This window comes from Suncus etruscus, chromosome 15 (genome assembly GCF_024139225.1).
Source record: "Suncus etruscus isolate mSunEtr1 chromosome 15, mSunEtr1.pri.cur, whole genome shotgun sequence".
Lineage (NCBI taxonomy): Eukaryota > Metazoa > Chordata > Mammalia > Eulipotyphla > Soricidae > Suncus > Suncus etruscus.
In genome coordinates this window covers 60,283,493-60,309,375 of record NC_064862.1, presented here as the reverse complement: position 1 = coordinate 60,309,375, position 25,883 = coordinate 60,283,493, and the positions used below count along the sequence as shown (strand labels likewise).

General features: G+C 48.9%; 1 protein-coding gene across 4 annotated transcripts; it reads right to left on the bottom strand.

Annotated features, from left to right (window-relative positions):
* Nucleotides 1-290: 290 nt before the first annotated feature.
* TAOK2 (TAO kinase 2) lies at nt 291-24,978 on the bottom strand. 4 transcript variants are annotated; one of them, XM_049787782.1, is made up of 19 exons: nt 24,705-24,978; nt 21,751-21,917; nt 21,509-21,580; nt 21,312-21,413; nt 20,622-20,667; nt 20,400-20,496; nt 20,137-20,250; nt 19,958-20,049; nt 16,069-16,162; nt 15,892-15,973; nt 13,484-13,651; nt 13,055-13,327; nt 12,707-12,868; nt 8,311-8,676; nt 7,999-8,202; nt 7,452-7,691; nt 4,132-4,344; nt 1,726-1,908; nt 291-1,630 (listed from the first exon to the last, which is right to left on the bottom strand). In XM_049787782.1, the coding sequence occupies exons 2-19, from the start codon at nt 21,880-21,882 to the stop codon at nt 1,109-1,111; spliced, it is 3,162 nt and encodes a 1,053-aa protein (XP_049643739.1). In that variant the 5' UTR covers nt 21,883-21,917; nt 24,705-24,978; the 3' UTR covers nt 291-1,108. The 4 variants fall into 4 exon arrangements, with proteins under 4 accessions (XP_049643739.1, XP_049643740.1, XP_049643737.1 ...); XM_049787783.1 differs by having other exon boundaries at nt 13,055-13,309; XM_049787780.1 differs by lacking the exons at nt 291-1,630; nt 1,726-1,908; nt 4,132-4,344 and having other exon boundaries at nt 5,552-7,691.
* Nucleotides 24,979-25,883: the final 905 nt, after the last annotated feature.

The following is a 25,883-nucleotide window of genomic DNA, read 5'->3' as shown; positions in this document are numbered from 1 at the left end:
GGTCAGTCACGTGCAAGGCATGCACCCTACCTATTCTACTACTGCTCTGGTCCCTTGGTCAGAATTCTTGTTTAGTTTGCTGGTAAGATGCAAGGGCCATGGGAGAAGTGAATCTTCTGAAAATTATTCTATGATCATTCTGCCCCAGCACTGCTTAGTGTGGTCCTCACAACTAACCAGAGCCAATACCACAATCACTTAATGTTTTGGTTACACAGCCCAGTAATTAAAAAAAAAAAATCACCTCCCACTGAGTCACAGCTTAAGACAAAAAAAGGGTGAGTCCCAGGTCTGTTAGAATAACCAACAGTTTATTAAAAACTTGCTGTGGACTCTTTACCAGCCCACAGCTGGGAGGGGCTTCCATGACTGCCCTCAGCTCAGGGGCAGGGGCTACCAAGGTCTTTCCCTCTTCCCCTTCCCCAAATCTGATCTCAATTGAAAGAAAGAGAAAGAAAGAAAGAAGAAAGAAAGTTAGATAGATAGATAAAGGACAAGACGGCACAGGACAGCAACAGGAGAATGGAGAGACCCAGCATCCTGACCCCCAGACCCCATCCTGATCCTCCTTTCTTAAGAAGGCATTTTTCCTCCCATTCTCTTTAACCTAGGCCCAGACCTATTCTGGGACATCCCAGGTCCGGGGGCCTGGCATTCCCAGTCCATGGCCCCACTTGCAGGGGGTAGTATAGTTCTCTGAATATAATATATCTAGACCCACCCTTCCCCTCCCCCGGGGAACTAGATGAATACCTGACATAAACGCACACACATGCGCGCGCACACACACACGCGCGCGCGCGCACATACACACACACGCACACACATACACACACACGCACACACCTCCCTCCTTTCCCAAGGCCATGATGGAAGAAAGCCCTGGCACTATGGTGGTGAGGCAGGGGTCCTGGACAGTCTTGAGGCACCTACACCCAGCCCTGGGCAACTGGCTAGCCCAAGAAGCTCTTAAGATGAAGTTTGGGGAGCCAGAGCTAATATCCTGTCCCCAAACCTTGGGTGGGCCTCAAACTTTCTGCCCTCTTAAGACCAGGATCCACCCACCCGTCTGACCCCTGCCAATTCATTTGCGCATCCACTGTGCACCTCAGGAATAGAAGTGGGAGGAACCATTAAGGATGTGGGAAGCAACACTGGTGCTGCGGCTCAGAGGCCCTGGCACTGCGGCAGCAGGGGGCCCCACACTGTCACTGCCACTGCCACCTGAGGCTGCACGTCTCAGAGGCTGGGGACTGTTTCTTAGTAGCAGCAGAGCCCCACCACGGGGTGTCCCACTCTGTGCTGGGGAGCTCAGCCAGTTTGGGGGACCTGGAGGAGCTAGCAGAGAAGGTTGCCGCCAGGCTGGGGGAGGCATGCCCGGTGGAGGTGGGCCGTGGCTCCAGTGTGCTCCTGAACGGGGAACAGGGCGGGAAGGCCAGGCAGGGGCTGGGGGAGGAGCGGGATAGCCCTGGGCAGCAGCCTCAGCCGGGATGCCCCCCAGTGCCATACTGGAGAATCCCAGCCTCATGCTCTCAGCATCGAAGGCCTCGATCTCACGGGCCTGCCGCTCAAGCAAACTCCGGATTCGCTCAGAGCGCCCTGTCTGCAGGGCCAGCAGCTCCTCTTCCACCTGGGGCACCCAGAAGAGAGGTTAGAGAGTTCGGGCGGCTGTTGGGGGAGAGAAGCCTGCCCTCCCCTCAACATCCTGAGCCCCAGTCCTCTCACCCGCTGCTCTAGCAGTGCGCGCCTTAGAGCCACTCTCTGCTCAAGCTCCCGCAGCTCCCTCTCATGCTGACTCTCTGTGCGAATCTTGATCTTACTCTGGTAAGCATTGAGCAGCTCCAGCTCCTGTTGAAGCTGCTGCCGAAGGGCTTGGAACTCTGCCTCTTGGGTCTCATCAAGGCGTAGCTGGAGAACAGGAAGTGGTTTCAGGGTTCAATTTCCCTAGTCCCCCAATCCTCCCCTGGCCCAGGTAGGCCTGGGTTTAAAACATTAAGCAACAGCCGGTTTTACCACCTATCAAGATAAAAGAATGTTCACCCTGTGAATAGCAGTTATACTTCCAGGAATGTATCCCCCAACTACAGCTCTAGATGGTCATGAAAGTGTGATAGCAAAAATACTAGAAACCACCAATAAGGAATGAGTTAAATGATAAATGATGATCCATATACCATGGAAAACGATATATTGTTAAAACAAATGAATTGTGTGTAGTACTGATATGGAAAGATGTCTAAGCAGCATCAGGTGGAATAGGTAGAGGGTAGTATGCTATGATTCCATAACTTTTGCTTACATTGATACATATTTATTTTTTATTTATTTTTTATTTTTTTTAGGCTACACACAATGATACGCAGGGGTTATTCTTGGCCTTGCACTCAATAATACTCCTGGTGGGCTTGAGGAACTATATGGGATACCAGAGATTAAATCCAGATCAGTTGTGTGCAAGGCAAGTGCCCTACCTGTGGCAGTTTTGCTCTGGCCTCAATTCTTATATATTTGGAAAATATATATACAGAAAGAAAAGTCCAGATTTATTTTGTTTGTTTTTAGTTCATACCCATCGGCACTCAGGGATTACTCCTGGCTATGGGCTCAAAAATAACCTCTGGCAGGTTTGGGGGGGTCATATGGGATGCTGGGAATCGAACTGGGGTTTCATCTTGTGTTAGTTGCGTGTAAGGCAATCGCCCTACCGCTGTGCTTTACTTCTAGCCCCTAAAGTCCAAATTATTATTATTATTATTTTTTTTTTTTGGTTTTTGGGCCACACCCGGTAACGCTCAGGGGTTACTCCTGGCTATGCGCTCAGAAGTTGCTCCTGGCTTGGGGGACCATATGGGACGCCGGGGGATCGAACCGCGGTCCAAGGCTAGCGCAGGCAAGGCAGGCACCTTACCTCCAGCGCCACCGCCCGGCCCCAAAGTCCAAATTATTAACTCAGAGGTAGAACTGGTAATAAGTGGCAATTATAGATTCTTTTGGGCTATCTATTTCTGTTGTTATGTGCTGTCACTTTTGATAAAGCAATCTTCCAAACCATCCAGATGTCTGAATAAAATCAGCCTAACAATCACACATTAAACTAACTCAAGCCCTGAAAATATTATTATAGCCCTTTTATTTCTTTTTTTGGTTTTTGGGCCATACACAGTGACACTCAGGGGTTACTCCTGGCTATGTGCTCAGAAATCGCTCCTGGCTTGGGAGACCATACGGGATGCCGGGGATCGAACCACCATCCATTCTGGATTAGCCACGTGCAAGGAAAACACCCTTCTGCTGTGTCATCGCTCCGGCCCCTTCTTATACTTGATAAAGTAAACTTCTTATACTTAATAAAGTAAATAGGTCAGCTTCAAAAGATGAGAGATTGGAATGTTACCATAGTGGGTAGGGAATTTATCTTGCATATGGCCAGCCTGGGGTTGATTCCCAACACCCTATATGGTCCCCGAGTCCATCAAAAGTGATCACTGAGTGCAAAGCCAGGATAAGTCCTGTGCACTGCCAGTGTGGTCCCAAAACAAAATAAAAAAAGATGTAAAAGATAATAAAACTGGGCCCGGAGAGATAGCTCAGCGGCGTTTGCCTTGCAAGCAGCCGATCTAGGACCAAAGGTGGTTGGTTCAAATCCCGGTGTCCCATATGGTCCCCTGTGCCTGCCAGGAGCTATTTCTGAGCAGACAACCAGGAGTAACCCCTGAGCACCGCCGGGTGTGGCCCAAAAACCAAAAAAAAAAAAAAAAAAAGATAATAAAACTATCACAGGGGGGCTGGAGAGATAGCACAGCAGTAGGGCGTTTGCCTTGCATGCAGCTGATCTAGGACAGAAAGAGGTTCAAATTTCAGCATCCCATAAGGTCTCCTGTGCCTGCCAGGAGTGATTTCTGAGCACAGAGCCAGGAGTAATCCCTGAGTGCCACCAGGTATGACCCAAAAACAAAAGCAAAAACAAAACTATCAGAGAGAACATTTAACACTGGGATAGTATGAGTGCTCCAAGGTCATACGAACACATGCCCAGATTTTGTTCCCCGCTACCCTCCTCTCTCATAAGTAGGCCAGAAATACAGAAGTCAATCTCTGTATCATGCTCCCTCCCTGGACCCCAGGTCTCACCGCCTGTGAGCTGAGCATCTCTGAGATGGACTGGTCATACTGCTCGGCTAGGATTGCCAGCTTGCGGGTCTGTTCTTCCTTGAGCCGCTTAAGGAGGCTCTTGTGCTGAGCTTTGGGCGTGGTCTCCAGCAAATGTGCTCGAAGAGCCTTGTATTGCCGAGTCTGGATCTTACACGTCTCCTGGAACTGCTTCTTGATCTGCAGCTCCTTAGACTATGCAGTGGACGGACCAAGGGGAGATGGGGACGGGAGAGAGGAGAGGTAGAGGACGAGGAAGGAGGAAGAGGAACAACCAGGGGAGAGGGGGAGAAGAGAGGAACAGAGAACACAGAAGCAGAGACAGGGAGAGGGAGAGAAACAGAAAACATGTTAGACAGAGGGGGCGGGGGGAGCTTTATACAGACAGACATGGAGAGATGGGATTGTATTGAGAGAGATCAGGAAGGTTCTCAATGGGCAAGAAATGCAAAGAAAACAAGACATGTTCCAAGAGCATGTTTGGAGAGTTGAATGGAAAATACAAGAGAAGCAGAGTTGAGATAGGAAACTGAGAATCTTAATGAGTTAAAATTGAACAAGAAAAGCTCCAAATATGCGAAGAGGGAGAAGATAGGACCTAGAAACAGAAGCACAAGAGCTGATACAGAATGTGCACAACAGAAGAAAACTAAGTCACACAACACACCCATGGAAGAGAGCAACACAGCTAAGGAGAGACAGAAAAAGTCCCAGGTTTGGCGCCTCAGGGAGGGAAAGAGGGAAGGAGGAGAAGCACTGCACTGAAAAATGCATAAGAAGGGGTTGCCCCAACTAGGGCCATGTATGGGAAAGGGGCAAAGGAGTTAGCCAGAAGGCCTGACGAGCTCAGCAGGCTGCAGCTGCCACCCTGACCACATTTCCACATTCCAGCCCAGCCCCTGATGCACGGTTCCCTCCAAGTCCACAAACAATTCTGTTTCCATGGTTCCCACACACTGCCTCGGCCCCCAAACTCACCACCATCTTACTGTGGAGGGGTTTTCAGTCTTATCCCCCAACCCTCTAGGGTAATACCTTGATGTCTAGAGAGAAATTCAGCTCCCAGACAAAATGGAGATACAGGGTATGGGATGGGAAAGGTCAGGGAAAGACAAAAAGACCTAGACTCTAAGAACTCTCTGGAAGGAATCCATAATGAAGCTGTGGGACTAAGAAGTCCTAGGACAGCTCAACAGGGGGCCAGACCCCCAAGCTGGTGGTGGTCATGGTACAACAAAACTATGAAAGCTGAGAGGATGAGGCTGAGGAGTGAAAGGAATTGAGATCATGTAGATGGGGTGAAGCGGTCATGAACTGGGGGCCGAGGATCTAGATTGGGGGGGCATACTGGGAGTGCTAGGCGGCAGGACAAAGCAGACAGAGGCAGCCTGGGCCAAAGGTATAGTTCCGCTCAGATATTTTATTTGTGTTTATCTTTTTTTTTTTTTTTTGGTGGGGGTGAGGGGAAAGGTTGGAAGGGAGACAGAAAAACAAAATCAAAGAGAGAAAAAAAAAAAACCCACCGTGACACTTTCCACCCCCCTGCCAGCCCTGGCCCCAGGCCTGAGTTGATGAGGGTGAGGATGAGCACAAACACAGTGGGAGAACAGCAATAACTTAGGGTAGGGAGGAACGTCAGAAGAACACAGAGTGTAACTTCTGACCCCATGGTGGAGGACACTGCCTGTCTAAAGGTCTGAGGAGCTTGAGTGAGGTGGAGAAGCACACCAAAGGAGGAGGGTGAAAAGTAGGAGAGGGCAAGAACTGGAGAAACTTCACTAAGAAGTGGGAAATAAAGTGCTCAATACTCTAAATTTGGGCCACTGGAGAGTCAGTCACCTCCAGGGAGGCAGGGTCCTGGCCGGGCGCATTCGAGATCTCCGCCCAGTTAGAGTCCCTGATGGCAGCTGGCGGGAGGCTAACGACCCTAGTTGGCGCTGGCTTCGTGGCAGCAGCCTGGGAATTCGACTGGGTCGTTCACTCCGAAATAGGCCCCAGGTGGCCAGTGTATGGATGGCCCAGGGGGGCAAGCGGGAGGCTAAACCCTGGCTGGCTCGTGCCAGACGCCAGTTCCAGCCCTTGCACAGGGCCCAAAACCAAGCTAACAGGGCTAGAGGGTGTTTGGCAGTACGGAGATTACTCCGTTGGGGCCCAGGCACAGGAAGACGGCTACAGAAGCCATTTTTGTTAGTCTTGGGGTAGAGTGCAAATAAGCCCCTGTCCCCAACAGCCCCACAGCCTTGCAAGGCCCGAAAGACCATGGGTGACAGGCGTAACAAAGCCCGCAACCAGAGTCGTGAGATGCCACGGCGCATCCGGGGGCCCTGCTGTCGCACCCATTTACCCCCAGCTGCTACAGCTGCCAGAGGTAGAGCTAGGACTGGCCAGGCTAGTAGCCAGGCAGCCCCAAGGCCCAGAGGCACACCCAAAAGTCCTCGACGCCAGCTCAGACTCAGGACCGCTCCTAATGCAGTGCCTTGGGCCAGCAGTAGGAACAGACTGGGGGGGAGGTGTAGAGCTGTACAAAGAAGCAGGTAGGAGGCCCCCAGGCCTACAAGCCCTACCTCAAGGGCCAGTAGTGCTGCCTGTAGGCCACCTCCACCTTGCGCTGCCAGCAAGGGGAGCAGCAAAAGAAGTAACAGAGGCAGGAGCCCAGAAGAGGATCCTACTGCAAAGGAGAGGCCAGCCAGGAAGCCATGGGACAGGAGTCCAGGGAGCTGGCTGGCAATGCCAGGTCTCAAATGTGTTGGAGGGGGTTCCGGGGGGATGTCTGGTGAGGGACAGCCATCTCCAGGATCCCTTGGGGTTCTAATTTGAGTCCCCTCCTCTTCCTCCTCTTCCTCAGGGACTGGGGTCAGTGCTGGGCCCTGGACCCAGTCAAGTTCAAACTCATTATCCAGTAAGTACCCATCCTCCTTCTCCCATAAGCTCCATCCCCCGGTCACCTCTTGCCCCACAATGTTCCTCTCCTGAGGTGACAAGGATGGGATTCTAAGCTCTAGCTCCTCCTCTGGAAGACCCCAAACTTCCTCATTAGCAAAACTATGTTTCTGTGAACCAGGCCTAGAGGTTTCGAATTCTTTCCCCAATATCCTCTGATCATCTGGCTCCAAAGTGGCCCCTTCCTCTCCCAGAATCCTTCTCTCTCGAACTGCTTCCTCCTCTCCCAGAATTCTTTGGTCCAGGACTGCCTCCTGGCCAGATGAACAGGGCTGCTCTTCTCTAGGGATGCCTGTGATGGGTGGTCCCAGAGCCCCAGGAATGGGGAGCGGGAGACCCGGGGGATGCAGGCCTGCACGTACTTTGAGGCTCTTGGGCTGCTGGCGAACCTGGGCCGCATGCTTCTGTCGCAACTCTTGTTCACGACGCTTGTTGTACTCCAGCTGATTGCCCAGTTCTGTCTGGTGCTGTAGGCGGGTGAGCTCAGCCCTTGTGCGTTGTACAGCCTGGAGCTGCCGAAGCTCCAGCTCCCGTGTGGCTTCATGCTGCCGCAGCAGCAAAGCACACTCCAAGTCCTTCTGTGTCTGTTTCTTGTTCAGGTCCTGAGGCAGAAGGGAGGCGGTACCCAGAGCCCAGTCAGGAACCTTATTGGTATGAAGGGAGGGAGAGCCCCAGAACTCCTGGACAGAAGGAGGTAAGAGTGGGGAGCTGAGGTGTGTAGGCCAGGCATGTGAGGGGCTCAAACTCTTGGCTGGCCTAGGAACAGAAGTCTATGTGCAAGGGTTTGATGGGTTTAGAAGGAAAAGGGCTAAAATGAAACCCACATGAACAAGGGCAGAGGGAAGAAAAACAAGTGAGGAAAAGCTCGGGTGCCTGCAATGTAGAAAGATATGGGGACAGCTGGCCTACCTCTCGAAGCAGGTCCTGATCCAGGCTGTGACGAGCCAGAAGCATCTTGCGCTTGTACTGACGACACTGAAGCTCAAAGTACTGTCGCTGTCGCCGCAGCAGCCCTGCCTCTTCTTCTGCCTGGCACTGCTGTAGCTGTTCCTTCTGTCGCAAAAGCCACTCTGCCTTCTCCCGTTTGGGGGTGCTGGGGTTCTCCTGGAGCTCCTGGGCAGAGGCAATGGGAAGAGAAATGGAAGGGTCAAGGAAGGGTGGTCAACGGAAGGGTGATCTGCCACTACCAACCCACCCATTTTTCAGCCCTATTCCACCCACCTCCTTGAGCTGCTCCTTTCGAAGTTTGTAGGTTCGCTTCTGTGCCTCTAGAAGGGCAGCCAACTCCTTCTTCTGCTGCCCAAGGATGTGCTGCTGGAACTTTCGTTCCTCAGCCTGAGCAGCTCGTGCCTCCTTCTCACCAATGGCCTGGTGCCGCCGTGACAGCTTTTCTGCCTCAGCTCCAAAACCAGCCCGCTGTGCTTCAAGCTCTCGCTGGAGTCGCGCACTGTGTTCCTCCCGCTCACCTCGCAGCCGGGACTCCAAGGCTAGCAGCTGTTTTTGGTGCTGTCGTCGCATCCGCTTATAGCCACTCAGCTGCTCCCGCAAAGCTGAGTCCTGCTCATGCTCCTGGATCTGACGGCTAACCTGGAAAGGGCAAGAGGCGGTGAAGCTGGGTTCAACCTGCACACCACTTTACAGAGTCTTGGTCCGCAGAAAGAAAATAATGAGCTTTAGACACAGGGGTTTAAATTCTCTCTTTTTTTTTTTTTTTAGTTTTTGGGCCACACCCGGTTACGTTCATGGGTTACTCCTAACTATGCGCTCAGAAATGGCTCCTGGCTTTGGGGACAACAGGGATGCCAGGGGATTGAAATACGGTCCGTCCTAGGTTAGTGCATGCAAGGCAAACACCCTACCTTGCGCCAACACTCTGGTCCCTAAATTCTCATTTGTTACCTTCCCTATACTTACCCTCTCTGAGACTGCCTCCATAACTGGGTTACAGGTCATATTTTCATGTGATTGAGAGTCATAAAGTACTAAATATTGTATAAAAGGAGAAACTGGGCCAGAGTGATAGTACAGCGGGTAGGGTGTTTGCCTTGCACATGGTCAACATGATTTTAATTCCTGGCATCTCATACAGGTATCCGGGGCACTAAGAATAACTTGAGCACCTCCAAGTGCTCTTCCTTCCCACACACACACACACACACACACAAAGTAGAAAAGAATTGGGGCTGAAGAGACAGTATAGGGAGTATAGGGAGTATATTGGGTAGGGAGCTTGCCTTAACCTGGGTTTGATCACCAGCACTCTATATGGTTCCCAGAGCCAGGATTAATTCCTGAGTACTGCTGGATGTGGTTCAAAAACCAAAGGAAAAAAAGAAGTAGAATAATTTAGATTAGTTCAGAGAATAGGAATAGACATGGGACCAAATCTCAGTTTAGTAACCAAGTTTATACGATTTCAAGTTAACATTGCTAAACCTTTTCTTTAACTTTTTGTTTTCGGGCTATACCTAGAGATGCTCAGGGGTTACTCCTGGCTCTGTGTTCAGGAATTATTCCTGGTGGGCTTTGGGGACCATGTGGGCACTGGGGGTTAAACCCGAGTTGGCTATATGCAAGGTTATGTTCCCTACCCACTGTGCTATCTAGCTCTGGCTCCTCTTCCTCAACTTTTTTTTTTCAGGCCACACCCATTTGATGCTCAGGGGTTACTCCTGGCTAAGAGCTCAGAAATCGGCCCTGGCTTGGGGGGACCATATGGGACGCCGGGGGATCGAACCGTGGTCCTTCCTTGGCTAGCGCTTGCAAGGCAGGCACCTTACCTCTAGCGCCACCTCGCTGGCCCCTTGGTTTGTTTTTATTGAGCCACATCTGTTGAGGCTCAGGATTACTCCTGGCTGTGCTCAGAAATGGCTCCTGGCTTGGGGGACCATATGGGACACCAGGGGATTGAACCGCAGTCCATCCTAGGCTAGCGCAAGCAAGGCAGACGCCTAGCTGCTCTGGGCCACTGCTCCGGCCCCTCCTCTTCCTCAACATTTTTTTTGTTTTTTGGGCCATACCCAGCAGCGCTCAGGGATTACTCCTGGCTCTACGCTCAGAAATCGCTCCTGGTGGGGTCGGAGAGATAGCATGGAGGTAAGGCGTTTGCCTTTCATGCAGGAGGTCATCGGTTCGAATCCCGGCGTCCCATATGGTCCCCCGTGCCTGCGAGGAACAATTTCTGAGCCTGGAGCCAGGAATAATCCCTGAGCACTGCTGGGTGTGACCCAAAAACCACAAAAAAAAAAAAAAAAAAAAAGAAATCGCTCCTGGCAGGCTCGGGGGACCATATGGGATGCTGGGATTTGAACCACTGTCCTTCTGCATGCAAGGCAAACACCCTACCTCCATGCTATCTTTCCAGTCCTCCTCTTCAACTTTTAAGTGGACATTATCTCATTAATAACGGTCTATGGAGATTAAGTTTGATACCTATGTAATCATGTCTAGGATACTCCTGGAACCAGTAAGTGCTGGCTTCTTTGTCCTTCAACAAACAGAGGGATCATTATAGCTCAAGTACAGAGAAGGGAACTAGGTCTTGAGATCTTGAAATATAAAAAAATTAGGCTGAAATGCCTAATTTATTTATTTATTTATTTATTTATTTATTTAATATTTTGGTTTTTGGGTCACACCTGGTGCTGCACAGAGGTTACGTTTGGCTCTGAGATCAGAAAGTCGCCCTGGCAGGCTCGGGAGACCATATGGGATGCTGGGAATCAAACCCGAATCGGCTACATGCAAGGCAAAAGCCCCACCACGGTGCTATCGCTCCAGCCACTAAAATGCCTAATTTAATTCAAGGTTTTAAGTCCTGACTAACAGGCTATATCAGTGGATGTTGTAGCAGTCCAGGGATCAAATCCCTATAAGTCAGACACCTCTACACAGTACCAAATATCAAGTATCAGGAGCTAAAGAGTACATAGCAGAGTCAGGAGCAATCTCTGAGAAAAGCTAGGTATGGCCCCTGAGCATCATCAGTGTGGACCAAAACTAAAACAAGTTATGCTAGCAAAACAGACAGCCAAATGTAAAAGCCTTAAGAACATGCAAGGTGGGGCCGGGCGGTGGCGCTGGAGGTAAGGTGCCTGCCTTGCCTGCGCTGGCCTAGGACGGACCGCGGTTCGATCCCCCGGCGTCCCATATGGTCCCCCAAGCCAGGAGTGACTTCTGAGCGCATAGCCAGGAGTAACCCCTGAGCGTCACCGGGTGTGACGGCCCAAAAACCAAAAAAAAAAAAAAAAAAAGAACATGCAAGGTGGGCCCGGAGAGATAGCACAGCAGTGTTTGCCTTGCAAGCAGCCGATCCAGGATCTAAGGTGGTTGGTTCGAATCCCGGTGTCCCATATGGTCCCCCGTGCCTGCCAGGAGCTATTTCTGAGCAGACAGCCAGGAGTAATCCCTGAGCACCACCGGGTATGGCCCCCCCCCCCCAAAAAAAAAAAAAAAAAAAAAAAAAAGAACATGCAAGGTTAAAAAAAAAACATGCAAGGTGGGGCTGGGTAAGGCTTTTGGCATGTCCTATAGGCGGTAAACCCAAGTTCGATCAGGCATCCCATATGATGCCCTTGAGTAACTCCTGAGTACAAAGCCAAAAATAAGCCCAAACCATCAGCAGGTGTGGCCCCCAAACAAACATGCAAGCCTAGGGTGGGCATGGAGCTCAGCTCAGTTGAAGAGTACTGGCCTTGCATATATGAAGTCTGGGTTCAATTCCTGGCATAGGGAGAAGGATTTGGGGTTTGGGGGGGAGAAACATACTAGACCAATCAGTAACTTCCAAGGGTATCAATAATGTATACAGTTAAGCAGAAATGTAAAGGCTTATTACTTGTTTGTTTGTTTTTTGGTGGTGGTGAGTGGTGGTGGGGTGGTGGTGGAAAGGCTTATTACTAATACAGCTGAGAAACTATGCCTTATGGTTGGAGAAATAATACAGGGGAAAGGTGATTACCTAGCACACAATCATCCCAGTTCAATCCCCTTACAATTCGATCCCCTGATAAGCCCTATACACACTAGGTATGTATGTACTGACTCTAATATTAAGCAAACAAGAGACTATACCTTATGAAAAGTCTAACCACTTTTCTCTGTAAACTAAGAAAAGTAATGCTATAACACAATTTGGACACACAAATACTCCGGCAAGCAGCCTGAGTCACAGCTATGTGGAATAACAGTCTCCCATAGAATTATACTTTCTCCTTTCTAAGGGTACAGAATTCAACAAGCCTGTCATAATGCCATTTGAGACCACCATAGAGATATAAAAAATCTGATAGGATAGGAACCTGGGAAAGCACCCTGGGTAATGCTAAATAAAAATGATCCAAAATGAAAAATGGACTGAATTTGTCAGGAATACCCAAATCATGCAGTGTGACCACAATATTTTGTTGTGAAATAAGAGGAGTCAAGGTGAAGATAAGCTAGGAATAGTCCAAGTACTTGTCTCATGTGGTCTAAAAATCAAACCCCCAAAACCCCAAGAAAATGATAAACTGAGAGATAAAGGTGATAGTGGTATTTGAATTTAGATGTATACAGGGAAAAAAAGTCACTTTTTTGGAGGAGGGCATTTAAGCCTAAGAAGGGTGGCTAAACTTACCAGGGAGGCAGTACGGATGGTGGCAAAATGATCTCGATTTCGACAGTATGCCCGGCGGCGGGCAGAAGAGGTGGTAGAGGTGGGAGCTGGGGCTGTGGTTGGCTGGAGAGGGCTTGGGGTTATCTCTGGCTGGTAGGGGTCATCATACAGATTGTCAGAGCCCTAGAGGAAAAAAGGTGGAAAGGATGCCCAAGGCTCAGAGATTAAACCCAAATAAAATTCCTGGAAACTGCCAGGCTTCCATTTGCAACAACACCTCACAGGGAGAGCAGAGAACCAAGATGATTCCTAAGCAGAAGAGCTAGAGCTCAGCACCACCATGGTCAGGGCTATCTAGAAGGTGCATACCGGCAGTCGATGGATGATGGAGCTATGGGAAGTAACTGTGTGTTCTCCCTCCTGCATCATGGCCATCTCCCGGGCTTCTGGCCCTTCTTCTTCTTCCTCTTCCTCTTCCTCCTCTTCCTCCTCATTGTCGGAGGCATCTGCTAAGCTATTGACCGAGCTGCTCTGGCTGGAAGCACTGATGGACATGCTGGGCACAGAGTGGCTACTCTCTAGACTGGTCAGTGTCCCAGCCCGATGCATGTAGGGCTCTGTCTCCTGTGGACAGGGTGCAGGCTGTTTGGCAGAGAAGGGTAGGGTATGGGGTATGTACATGGAGGTAGGTAGCAAAAGGAGACAGAGGGTGTGAGGAGTAGGGAAAGGGGGGGAAGCAGCTGTTAAGAGGCAAACACACATGGAAGTAAAGAAAAGTGGCAGGATAAGCTGGGTCACCTCCTCCTCCTCTGGGGCCTCAGCACCAGGACCATTTGGTGCCTCTTGAAACAGTATCTTTTTCATCTTGCGGTACTGAAGGTTGTCCAGCTCTCGCACTGCATCCTTAGTTCTCTGGATTAGGTCCATGATGACTGTTGGTGGCCGCTCTCGAAGCACAAAGCGATGCTAGAAGAAGAGGACTCTGAGGCCTACTGCCAAGCACCTTCTGCTTCCTAAAATTCCTGGCCTGTCTCTAGGCCTAATAGCCTACCAAAAGGAGCTCATACTGGCCTAACCTATTTTTTGTTTTGTTTTTGGGCCACACCCAGCTTTGGTCAGGTCTTACCCCCCCCCTTTTTTTTTTTTGGTTTTTCGGGCCACACCCATTAGATGCTCAGGGGTTACTCCTGGCTACGGCGCTCAGAAATTGCCCCTGGCTTGTGGGGACCATATGGGACGCAGGGGATCGAATCGTGGTCCTTTCCTTGGCTAGCGCTTGCAAGGCAGACACCTTACCTCTAGCGCCACCTCGCCGGCCCCAGGTCTTACTCTTGACTCTGTGCTCAGTGATCAACTCCTGGCAGGCTTGGGGGGGGGGGACGACGACACATGGTACCAGGGATAGAACCCTGGTCAGTGGTATGCAAGGCAAGTGACCTACGTATTGTATCTTTCTCTGACCCTTGTTGTGCTGTGTTTGTTTTACTGCCACATCTGGCAGGTGCTTATGGGATTGTAGTTGCTGCTGGATCAAACGGGTTGACTGAGTGCAAAGGAAACATCTTAACCATTATATTATCTTTCTGGTCCCAGGCCTTGATCTAATCCCTCCTCTTTTTTTTTTTTTTTTTTGGTTTTTGGGCCATACCCGGTGTCGCTTAGGGGTTACTCCTGGCTATGTGCTCAGAAATCACTCCTGGCTTGGGGAACCAGATGGTACGCCAGGGGATCAAACCACAGTCCGTCCTAGGTCAGCGTGTGCAAGGCAAACATTCTACCGCTGTGCCACCAGTCTGGCCCCTGACCTAATCCCTCTTACCAAAATAATTTTTACCACCCTATCATTATTTCCCAAACACTGGTCTTGTTCCTTTATGCCAAAGAGAACAGACAAGAATAATCAGGAGTTCCAGATTCTAGACCAGGCACTCTATCAAAATGCATTGTAGGTGGGAGGTCTCTGTTCTCCAGTTATTCAATTACTAGGAAACAAGTAGATTACATTAGTCTAAGTTGACTGGTAAAGGTACTAGGATAGGAATCCTCTTTTTTTTTTTTTTTTTTTGGTCATATTCCGTGATGCTCAGGGGTTACTTCCAGCTCTGCACTCAGTAATTACTCCTGGTGGTGCTCAGGGAACCATGTGGGATGCTGGGGAATTGAAATTAGGTTGGTAGCATGCAAGGCAAGCATCCTACCTACTGTTCTATTGCTCTAGCCCTGAGAATCCTTCTATATTTGCTAACAATAATTACATTAAGAACACCTTGGAATGGGGCCAGAGCGATAGCACAGTGAACAGAGCATTTGCCCCACACATGGTTAAACCTAGGTTTGATCCCCGGCATCTTATATGATTCCCTGAGCCTGTCCAGAGTGATTTCTGGGCACAGAACCAGAAGCACCTCTGGTTGTGACCCCCCTCAAAGAACACCTAGGGGAAAGGTCAGAGGGTACAGGTAGATGCTTGCTTTCCATGCAGCTAGGCTGCATTTGATTCCTGGCATTCCATAAGATCCTGAGGATAGCTAGGAGTGATCACCCAAATTTAAGCCAGGAGTAAGCCTTAAGCGTTGCCAGATGTGACTCAAAAGCAAAAAAGGAAGGAAGGAAGGAAGGTAGGAAGGGAGGGAGGGAGGGAGGGAGGGAGGGAAGAAAAAGTCTATTTACCTAAGATAAGGCTACACAGACTTTCAGTTTTAATTATACCAAACTACTATGGCAACCCTGGTTAATACATGCTGACCAAAGCTCTGCCTGGCAATTACACACATTTATATCTCTGAATAATAAAGAATGAAAAAACAAATCATTACTAAATACATAAATGCATCATTCTGGGTAGATATAATCTTGCAAAACGAGTCCACTGAACACAGAGCAGAGGATAAAATGTAGGAATTTATAAAAGAAAATTTAAATGGAAAAATAATTAAGAATTGCTCTTTTTTTTTTTTTTTTTTTTTGTATTTTTGAGTTACACCCAGCAGTGCTCAGGGGCTACTCCTGGCTCTACGCTCAGAAATCCCCCCTGGCAGGCACGGGGGACCATATAGGATGCCGGGATTCGAACCAACATCCTTCTGCATGGAAGGCAAACGCCTTACCTCATGCTATCTCGCTGGCACCGAGAATTGCTCATTTTATTTAGAGATTTCTTATAGTTTTAAATGCTACAGTTCCAGGAGAATGCAGTGAATTCTCACCTTCAGTAGAACCTCTGAGGTTGGTCTGTCTTGAGGGATTTTCTGAAGACAGGAGTCAACAAAATTCCGGAAGTATTCAGACCTGGAAGTTATTGGAAGATAAAGCAGGGGTGAGGGCATTAATCAACCAGCTATACTCTCAGGCCTACCCACTGGGCCTAGGACAGCACTCCTCACCAGTGTCCTGACTGAAGCACAGGGGATTCGTTCTGTGCAATGTGGTATAAGGCACTCATCGCATTCATGTTAAACAGTGGAGGTTTCCGTTCAGCTATAGAGAAAGATCAATGGGAAGAAAGAAGTTGAGAAGTAAGAGTGAGCAGAAGAAATTAGAATAGAAATCAAAATACTTTGGTTGATACCTCAGCCCTAAGACTACCTAGCTAAATTGTTAGCAATTTGTAAATCTCCTTGAATTAACATTATAAAATGTAACATCTACTATTTTCTTTGCTGGTGGAAAAAGGCAAATAAAAAAGTATGCAAAAGCACCAAAGGGGCCAGGGACCAGAGTGGTGGCGCAAGCGGTAAGACGTCTGCCTTGCCTGCGCTAGCCTAGGATGACCCCAGTTTGATTTCCCAGTATCCCATATAGTCCCCCAAGCCAGGATCAATTTCTGAGCGCATAATCAGGAATAACCTGAGCGAAACCAGGTGTGCTCCAAAAAAAAAAAAAAAAAGCACCAAAGGGTCCAGGGAATATACCACCAGAGGTGCTTGACTTGCAAATAGCTAATCCAGTTTGAATCTCTGACACCACAGATCCCTTCCCCATTATCCCCTCCACCACAGAACCACCAATATTCAGTCCTGAGCAGAGCTAGGAAAGGAACTGAGCACCACCAGTATGTATGAATGTACACAACCCCAGAAGGCAGAAGGAAACATATTTAGTTACTTATGAGTTGCCAATAAGAACAATATGATAAAAATAGATTCTGTCTTCAAGAAACTTCCAGTTCAACAGAGAAGATTAAAAAGTACTAAACAGTGCCAGAGTGGGGGCGCAAGCTAACCTAGGATGGACTGTGGTTCGATCCCCTGGCATCCCATATGGTCCCCCAAAGCAATTTCTGAGCGATTCCTGAGCGCATAGTCAGGAGTAACCCCTGAGTGTCACCAGGTGTGCCCCCCCCCAATAAAATAAAATAAATAAATAAAAAGTACTAAACAAGTAAATGCAAAGTGATGGCACAAGGAAGAGAAAGGTGAATGGCTGGGAAGCTGGTTTTGTGATGGGTTCATAAGCTAGAAATTGTGGAGACTTGAGGGTATAAAGAAAGGTTTTTCTGAAAAAAGAATAGTGAAGTAATATAATATCTTAACTGCAAACCTCAAAGCCCAAACGGTCACTTCTCTACCCCGCAATGTTCTGTGTCTGTTTCTGGTCTTTAAAATCTGGTGTTGACTGGGCTGGAGCCACACAGTGGGTAGGGTGTTTGCTTTGTATACAGCTGACCTGGTTTTAAACTCTGGCATCCAATATGGTTTCCTGATCATGGCAGGAGTAACCTGAGCATCATCAGGTGTGGCCCAAAATCAAACAAATTAAAAAACTAGTTGAGGCGGCTTGGTGGCGCTAGAGATAAGGTGTCTACCTTGCCAGCGGTAGCCTAGGACGGATGGTGGTTCGATCCCCTGGCATCCCATATGGTCCCCCAAGCCAGGAGCGACTTCTGAGTGCATAGCAAGGAATAACCCCTGAGCGTTACAGGGTGTGGCCCAAAAACCAAAATAACCGCCCCCCCCCAAAAGAAAACTAGAAAAATAACAACAGAGACAACATTAGAGATAGAGTTGTACAACAGTACAACAGTAGAGTGTAGGTAGTTGTTGCCTTTGTAATTCCTAATGTAACTAGCCTGCATTTGATCCTTGGCAACCTATATGGTCTCTTGAGCCCTACCAGTAATGACTCCTAAGCCCTAAGCACAGCTAAGTGTGGCCAAATACTTAGCTACCCCCTTGCAAAGGGGAAAATAAGTCCAACAATAACAAATAAAATTAAAAGATTTCAAGCACTCTTAAAACATCACATCAAGTGAAACAGTCTTTACTCCTGTGTAATAATGTACTTTGGGTCAGAGCAATAATGCAGTGGTAGGGCATTTGCCTTTCATGCAGCTGATCCAAGATGGACTTCGATTTGATGCCCAGCGTCCCATATGTTCCCCCAAGCCAGGAACGCTTTCTAAGCGCATAGCCAGGAGTAACTCTTTGAGTGTCACTGGGTGTGACCCAAAAACTAAAAAAAAAAGACTTTTTTGGGGTTTGTTTTGGGCCACATCCTATGACACTCAGGAGTTACTCCTGACTATGCGCTCAGAAATTGCTCCTGGCTTGGGGGACCACATGGAACACCGGGGGATTGAACTGAGATTCGTCTTAGGCTAACGCAGGCAAGGCAGACGCCTTACTGCTTGTGCCACTGCTCCAGCCCAGACTTTTTTGTCTTGGGGTCACACTTGGTGACTCCTGGTTCTGCACTCAGGAATCACTCTTAGAGGGCTCAGGTGACCAAATGGGATGTGGAGATCAAACCTGGTTTGGCAGTACACACGGCAAACATCCTACCTGCTGTACTATCTTTCCCCAATGGTGGACTTCTTGCAAAATAGTAATCTCCAGGTTGCTAATTTCCAAAAATGCAATTATAATCATGACTATTTCCAAAAGTAGAGAAGTATTCTTGTCTCTACTAAAAACTAGAAATAAAATGGACAGATTTTTTTTTTATTTTGTTTTCGGGCCACACCCCACGGTGCTCAGGTGTTATTCCTGGCTCTGCGCTCAGAATCGCTCCTGAACAGCTCAGGGACTATATAGGATGCTGGAGATTGAATCCAGGTCTGTCCTGGGTCGGCAGTGTACAAGGCAAATGCCCTACCTACTGCTGTGTTATCACTCTGGCCCCCGACAAATAATTTTATACCTGGCTTGACATATATTTCCACCCTTGGTCTCAACCAAGGCAAACATGGAAATGAAGGGAAAGGTGTCCACACCTTTAACCTTGGACAGAGGCCACAATATCCAGAAAGGACAATGGGAAACTTGGTGGTACATACAGGTAGAGCTCATGAAAGAAAGTTGGTCTTCAGGAAGCAGAAATGACGGGGAAAAGATATGGGTGGCTGTGGAACTGAAGGCAATGGAGACTCTCCAACAGCCTGAGGAGAGGAGCAGAATCACAGCACTTTGTGCTGGAAGATGTATCAAAGGGTTGCAGCACATGCTTTGCACATGGCAAATATACCCATATAGCAATGCACAGTGCCCAAGCACCACTCACTCCCATTTTTACATCCCCATGAGCCCTACCCTCACCCAAGAATAGTACTGTACTGTGCTTAGAGACTGGAAGAGGGTCAGAGTGAGCACAATGGGCTGAGCACATGGTTTAAACATAGGAGACCTAGACTACAATGGTTCCCTGAACACTACTTGTAGTGATCAAGCATCCCTGAGCACTGTTGGGTATAGATCAAAAACTAAGCAAACAAGACAATAAACAGAGACAAAAGGAAGAAAAACAGCAGTAGAAGACATCACTGTGAGAACTTGTTAATGGCATCTGTATCTTGGGCAATTATTTTATGCCTGGTACTGTGTGGAAGGACTTACAAACATCACCTCACTACATAGCTGTATTAAGTAATGTAAGCTGATAGAGATTAAAACCCTAAAATGGCTTTATGATTTTATGAATTCACTTGAGCCTAACTCTCTGACTTTACTGCTCACATACACAAAATCTATCATCATACTGCATGACAGTACAGTGGATATCATAAAAGATCAGGAATTTTGGATTGGAGAGATAGTACAGTGGGTAGGGAACTTTGCATATGGACAACCTGGATTTGATTTCCAGCATCCCAAGTGGTTACTCTGAGTCTGTCAGAGAAGCATTTCCTGAGCGTGCAAGTCAAGAGTAACCTGAGGACCACCAGGTGGGCCCAAAACCAGAAAAAGAAAAGAAACTTAGAGACACTGAAGGATGAGATGGTATAGTGATAGCAAAGAAAGGGCAAAGAGCACAAGGGAGCAGGAAGGATATCCTTACCCAGCTCGATGCAGGTTATTCCCAAGGACCAGACATCCACTTTGCCATCGTACTGTCCCTCATCCATAGCCAGGATCACCTCTGGAGCCATCCTGGAAGAATTGTCAGTGGAGACTAGTCACCTGCCTAAACCCTGCCAACTACTGCTTTCCAAAATCCTGGGAGTTTTCTCCACTCACCAGTATGGGGTGCCCACAAAGGAGTTAGCAGGTGCCATGATGGATGCGGAACCAAAGTCACCCAGCTTTACCAAGCCTGGTTCTGAGAGTAGGATGTTTCCAGCTTTCACATCCCTGCCAGAAGAAAAAGTACAGGGATCAGGCAGATATCTCAGGAAGGCCTGGTAAGGGCTTTAGCATCAAGTTTCCAAGAAAACTATACCCCAGTGAATTAGAAGTAGTAGAGAGCACCCGCTCCCAGTCACCATTAGTGCTGTCTGTACCTATGGATCATGTTGTGGGAGTGCAGATAAGCCAGACCCTGAAGGGCTCCATGGGTCACAGCTGCAATCTCTACCTCCTGCAGGGGCTTCTTGTGCACTGGGAAAGTAAGGGAATAACATCAGAGAGAGAGAGAGCTAAAGGGTGGGACTGGAATAAAATCCTTCTGATACTCCCCCTACAACTTTTCTTTTTTTTCCCCTCTATTCATCAGAATCACTTACCTTCTAGAAGGTCTGAAGCAGAGCCCAGGCAATACTCCATCACCAGCTAAGAAAAAAATCAAGGATCAGAGATCAGCAGATCTGGCCATCTGACCCTGACCCTGACCCTGACCCATCTCTCTTAGGTGGAGATTCGAAACAGTATTTTCTTGTCTATCCTTGATTCAGTCAAAGCCTCCAGGGCAATGACAAGGAGAAAGGTTAATTGTCATCACAGAGACAGCTGAGAAAATAAGGGGGTGGTAGGACAGTCCTCTGAGTTAGGAGAGAGAACTTATCCTAAATTAGGGTCTCCTCTAGAAAAAGTCCAAGACATAATTACCACTTCCATCATAATCCCTTCAATCTCATCTAAACCAGTAGTGATCCATAAATGCAGAGCCAGAAAGAGTACCAGGATATGGCCCCAAAAGCAAAAAATTAGGATCCCTTCAAAGCCCTATTCAATATTTACCCTTTAGTCTATGTGCCCCTTTTAAAATAATAACAACTGTCTAAGTCATCCTTCAAATCTGCCTCTTCTGGGTATTAAAGAAATAAGTTTGTGTGAGGACTAAAGAGGCTAGGAGATACTTCTTTCTAAAGATCCCCATATTGACACCCTGAACAAGGCCCACCTAAGAAATCAATGATAATAAGACTGGGCATTAAACTCGGTAATGGTGAGGCTAGGATAAGGGGCCAACTCACCCAAGCCGTGTGCTCCCTCAGGTAACAGCCCCGGTACTGAATGGTATTGGGATGCCGGAGTTTCTGTAGAAACCGAACCTCTTTGATGATGTCCTGCCATTTCTGGAAAGAAGTTAGGAGAGAAGACATTTACTCAAGAGTTTATTTTGGAGACTGAAGTAACCTATTCCTATCTGGTCTTGTTAAGCCTGACCCACCTCATTTGACTGTTTTCCACTGTACGACATCTTCTTGATGGCCACAACTTCACTATTCCGAACATCCCGGGCCTAGAGGAATAAATCAGAGGGGTGAAGGTCCCAGTGAGAACTAGGCTATAGGAAGAGTGGTCAGTAGGAGAGGGGAGGAAAAATGAGCAATGGGGAGTGGTGGAGAGGTTATTTGGAAGCTCACAGGGGAAAAATACATGAATACTCCATCCTCTCAAGCCCCAACTCACAAAGTACACAGCTCCAAAGCTGCCATGGCCAATTTCCCGGAGATCAGAGAAGAGTTTTTCAGGGTCATCCTTGAAGAAGAGCTCAGCCACATCTGGGTCCTTCAGGCTCCCAGCCCGGCCCCCAGCTGGCATGGTGGCCCCTGGGGGCCCTGAGAATGGGGGCTAGCCTAGAGAATAAAATGGGGTCTTAAAAGATGTTTTGAGAGGAAGAGGCCCCTTAAGTTTCTGCCTCTTCTAGTTCATCCCTCCCTGATGAGGGGGAGGAACTGCTGAGAAAGGGGGGGAGGAATTAGGAACAACATCAAAGCTCCAAGAAAATTAAGTTGCCCTGGCAACCAGAGCACAGGGGCCAGGTCCCTGGAGTCCCTAAAAAGTGCTACAATGGCTGGGAGCTAAACATTCTTACAAACCCCCTCAAACCCTTCACAGATTCCATTTCCCTACAATCCCTACTTCCCCCTCTTGTAAGAATAAAAGATTTGCCTTCCAGCAGAACACAATTCCCAAGTGTCCTGTCCTATAAGTCTCATATTCCAAATATTTCCCAGCACCTTCCTGTTCCCCTCAGTATGGAGGCCCCCTCTTCCCTCAACCTCTCACACCCTGAAGAGAGCAGGAAACAGCTAGCCGGAGGCAGTGGAAATCCGGCCATTGTTAAAAGTGGGTACTAGCCAGGAGACTCTCAAAAAGAGTTGGGGAACTGGTCAGGGAGAGCTAGAATGTGAAGTGGCAGAGTGTGGTCTCTGCCTTTGGGGGGTCTTGATCTGGACTCTAACTTACCTGGTCAAATGGTAGGCACACAGTCCAATGGTACAGTACACCAATGGTGTACAATGTTAATGGAACTGCACCAAACATGTATTAGTTCTCATTCAATCAGCACAGTCTTATGAGGTATTAATATTAACCCTGTATTATAGAGGAAAGGACACCAGAAAGATTGTAGCTTGCTGATCCTTTACAACTGCTTTCAAAGAGAACTCTGCATATAGTGGGGGCCTGATCAAGATTAGCATTTCACAGATGAGGTCACAGACACACATAAAGGAAGGACTTCTCCAAGGTCAGAAAACAGGAATACCTCTCTCCAGTCAGAGCTGACATGCTTTTGACTGTCCTAGTCCTGGTAAGTTGCCCCAAGCTCAACCTCCTCCTGTAAGAAGCCTTCCCTAGTCACTCCAGTCCTTATCCTAGAAAACTCAAATAACCCACAAAAGGTCCAGCAGAACATCAGATCAGATCCTCTGAGGGGGCTCCCACGGAAGCTTCTGGTTAAATACTTGTTGGAGTTGAGGTACAAAGGATCCTTCTTCGGAGCTGCACCTTAAAAGTAGTTGCACATATTTTGTTGTGCATTGTTCCCAGCTGTGTTGTTAATTTTTGTCTCCTCAGTCCAACTGAAAGCTGGAAGGCAAAGATTGAGCCTAACTCTATGAATGGCTCCCAGGGTGCATAGGGCTCAGAATAGACAGGAAGACTGACTGTTCTCACAGGCTGCTCAAAAAAGGTCCCTTTCTCCATTTTTCTAGCCAGCAACTCTGCCAAGCACCCTTCACCCGTACACAAAGGCAGGTGTTCACAACTTGCCAAAGGAATATTCTTGACTGCTTTACCAGCAGTCAGTAGAGAATGCCAATCTAAGATCCTGGCATCACACAGGGACTCTTCTTTAAATAACAAATATATGAGCTATTTCTAAAGTCGGTGCTAAATCATAACCACCTTCTAAAATGGACAATGTTATTCCTTATTCTGCAGATGAGGTAACCCAAGCTACACTACCAGCAGCAACAGTTCCTTTGAGTTAAGTTCCTTATACTTTTCTTCAGCAACATGGATTATTGCAAGGAGGATGTGTGAGATTGTGTGTGTGTGATTTTTTTGTGTGTGAGATATTTTTAATGAGATTTCATACTTAGGAACTCATCATATGGATTCTTCCTTCCCTTCCCTGCCTCTAGGGTGAATACAACAATGCTCTAATATTAATAATACTCAGGGGATCATCCCACCCTGACAGTTTGATTTTAACTGCTAAAAGGTGCCACTATGGCAATAATGTGTCAGAAGTAAGACCTTATAAGATACTCAAGCCAAAGACTGGTATCAGAGTAAAGACAAGGGTTACAACAGAAACCAGAATTTCTCATCATCATAATCTAGGTATTGCCTTGAAACTTCACCACCCCTTCCTTAAATCTCATCTTCTAGATTCCTGGTCAAGCCTCAGTATTAAAAGATGGTGAGAGACAGGTATGGAGCAAAGGTAAGATGTGACTATAGACTTGAGTTCAAATTCTGCTTCTGCCACTGTGACCTTGGGCATACTCTCTTGGCCTCAATCTCAACTGTAAAATGGGAAGACGGCGATAAAATAGCCCCATGTATGTAAAAGTACTTTGTAATAATGAAAGATCCTTAGACAAATATATACATAGGAGCTACTTATACCATCACAGCAAGGAGGTGGGAAGGCAACTATGTGTGTATGTGTGTGGGGTATAGTCAGATCTCCCCAATTGCACATATCCACTTCCTTGAAAGGATAAGAAACCCAATCACACCGTGCCTCAGACAGAGAAAATACACCCACCAAGGGAGTCAACACTCCAGAGCAATTAGAAATAAGAATTATAATCATGATAACGAGGTAGCTGTCAGCGGCCAAGTGAACAAGAGCGGAGTGTGCAAACCCATCTGAACAGCTCAAGCACCCTAAGGTAGGACGCCTGGCGACAGGGGGAGATCCTGCTATCTAAAGTCCCCCCCAAAGCAGACAGACAATCATGGAGGGAAGCAGGGAAGAGGATGGCACAGAGAGCTGACCACTGGCCCTGCTGGGCTTCCCCATTCTGAGCGAAGGACCTGCCCAGGCCCGGCTTTTCAGAAAGGCTCAACCTTCCTCCTCCATTCTAGACACAGGGGACCCCGCGGCCCTGCACCCCGTGTCTCACCTGGTAGGGGTCACTATGGTGCCCCAGTGCTTCCTCCTCCTTGTGGGGTCTTCCAGCGGCTGTGCCAAGCGGGGAGAGGGGGCGAGGAGCCCGTTCCCCTCCCCTCGCCTCGCCACCTCTTCCTCGCCTTCGCCCTTCCGGAGGGGCGGGCCCGGGAAGCCTCCCCGGGAGGGGAGAAGAGGGGGTGACAACCCGATCTGACCTCGCGGTCCAGTCCTCCTCCTCTTCGAGGGCGACAGTTCCAGAATCCCGGCTTCTGAGTTCGGGGTCTGAACCCCAAACACTGAATGGGAGAGGTGGGGAGGCTGAGTCTGGTATTTGGAATGTGTTGGAGGGAATGAACCCCGAAACGGGTGCACTAGGAAAAAATCCTATGCAACCAGTGCCTCAGGATGAGAGCGGCTGCGACCCTAGAACCGGCTGTCTGCCTGCAATCGGAGGGGCCGAGCCCGGAAATCTGGGAGCGCAGGGCCTGAGCCCGGGTCTCCTCCGGCCACCGACAGGGGGCCCACCCCGAGGACGTCCGGCCGGCCGCACGGCCCCTCGCACGCCGGGCTCCGAGGCTTGACAGCGCGCACTCCCGCCCCGGCCTCGTCCCTTCCCCTTCCTCCCGCCCGAGGGTGGCTGCGAGATCGTCGCTCAGGGTGGTCCCCGCGCCCTCCCGCTCTCCTCCGCCTCAGCCTCTCTCCGCACCAGGCTCGTCCCGGCCTCCCTCTCCCTCTCTCTTCCTCCCAATTCCAAGATGGAGACCGGGCGGGAGCGCGCATGCGCCGTCTGCGCGCCGGGCTGGAGGGGGCGTGGCCCAGAGGAGCAGCCCCGCCCCTCCCCGTCCAGCTGCGGGCTGGGAGGTGGGCAGTCGCCGAGCCCCAGTGCGCACGCGCGCGCCCCGCCACGCGGACCCTGGTAGAAGGCTAGTGGAGGGAGAGGGGCCAGGGCGCAGGCTGACAACTGGTGGTGGGAAGGGCTGCGGCGCATGCGCTCAAGCCGAGCTTGTTGCTAGGGGAAGCTTGGACGGGGTGCGGGGAAAAGCAGCCTTGAGCCGCGCCTGCGTGCAAACTCTCTGTTGGGAGGGTAAGTGAAGACTGTTGCTGGGTAAGGAAATGGCGGGAAAAGGGACGGCTATGGTTAATATCCTGTCAACCCGGGTAGGAATTCTCAAGTTCGAGGAATCTTGGTTGG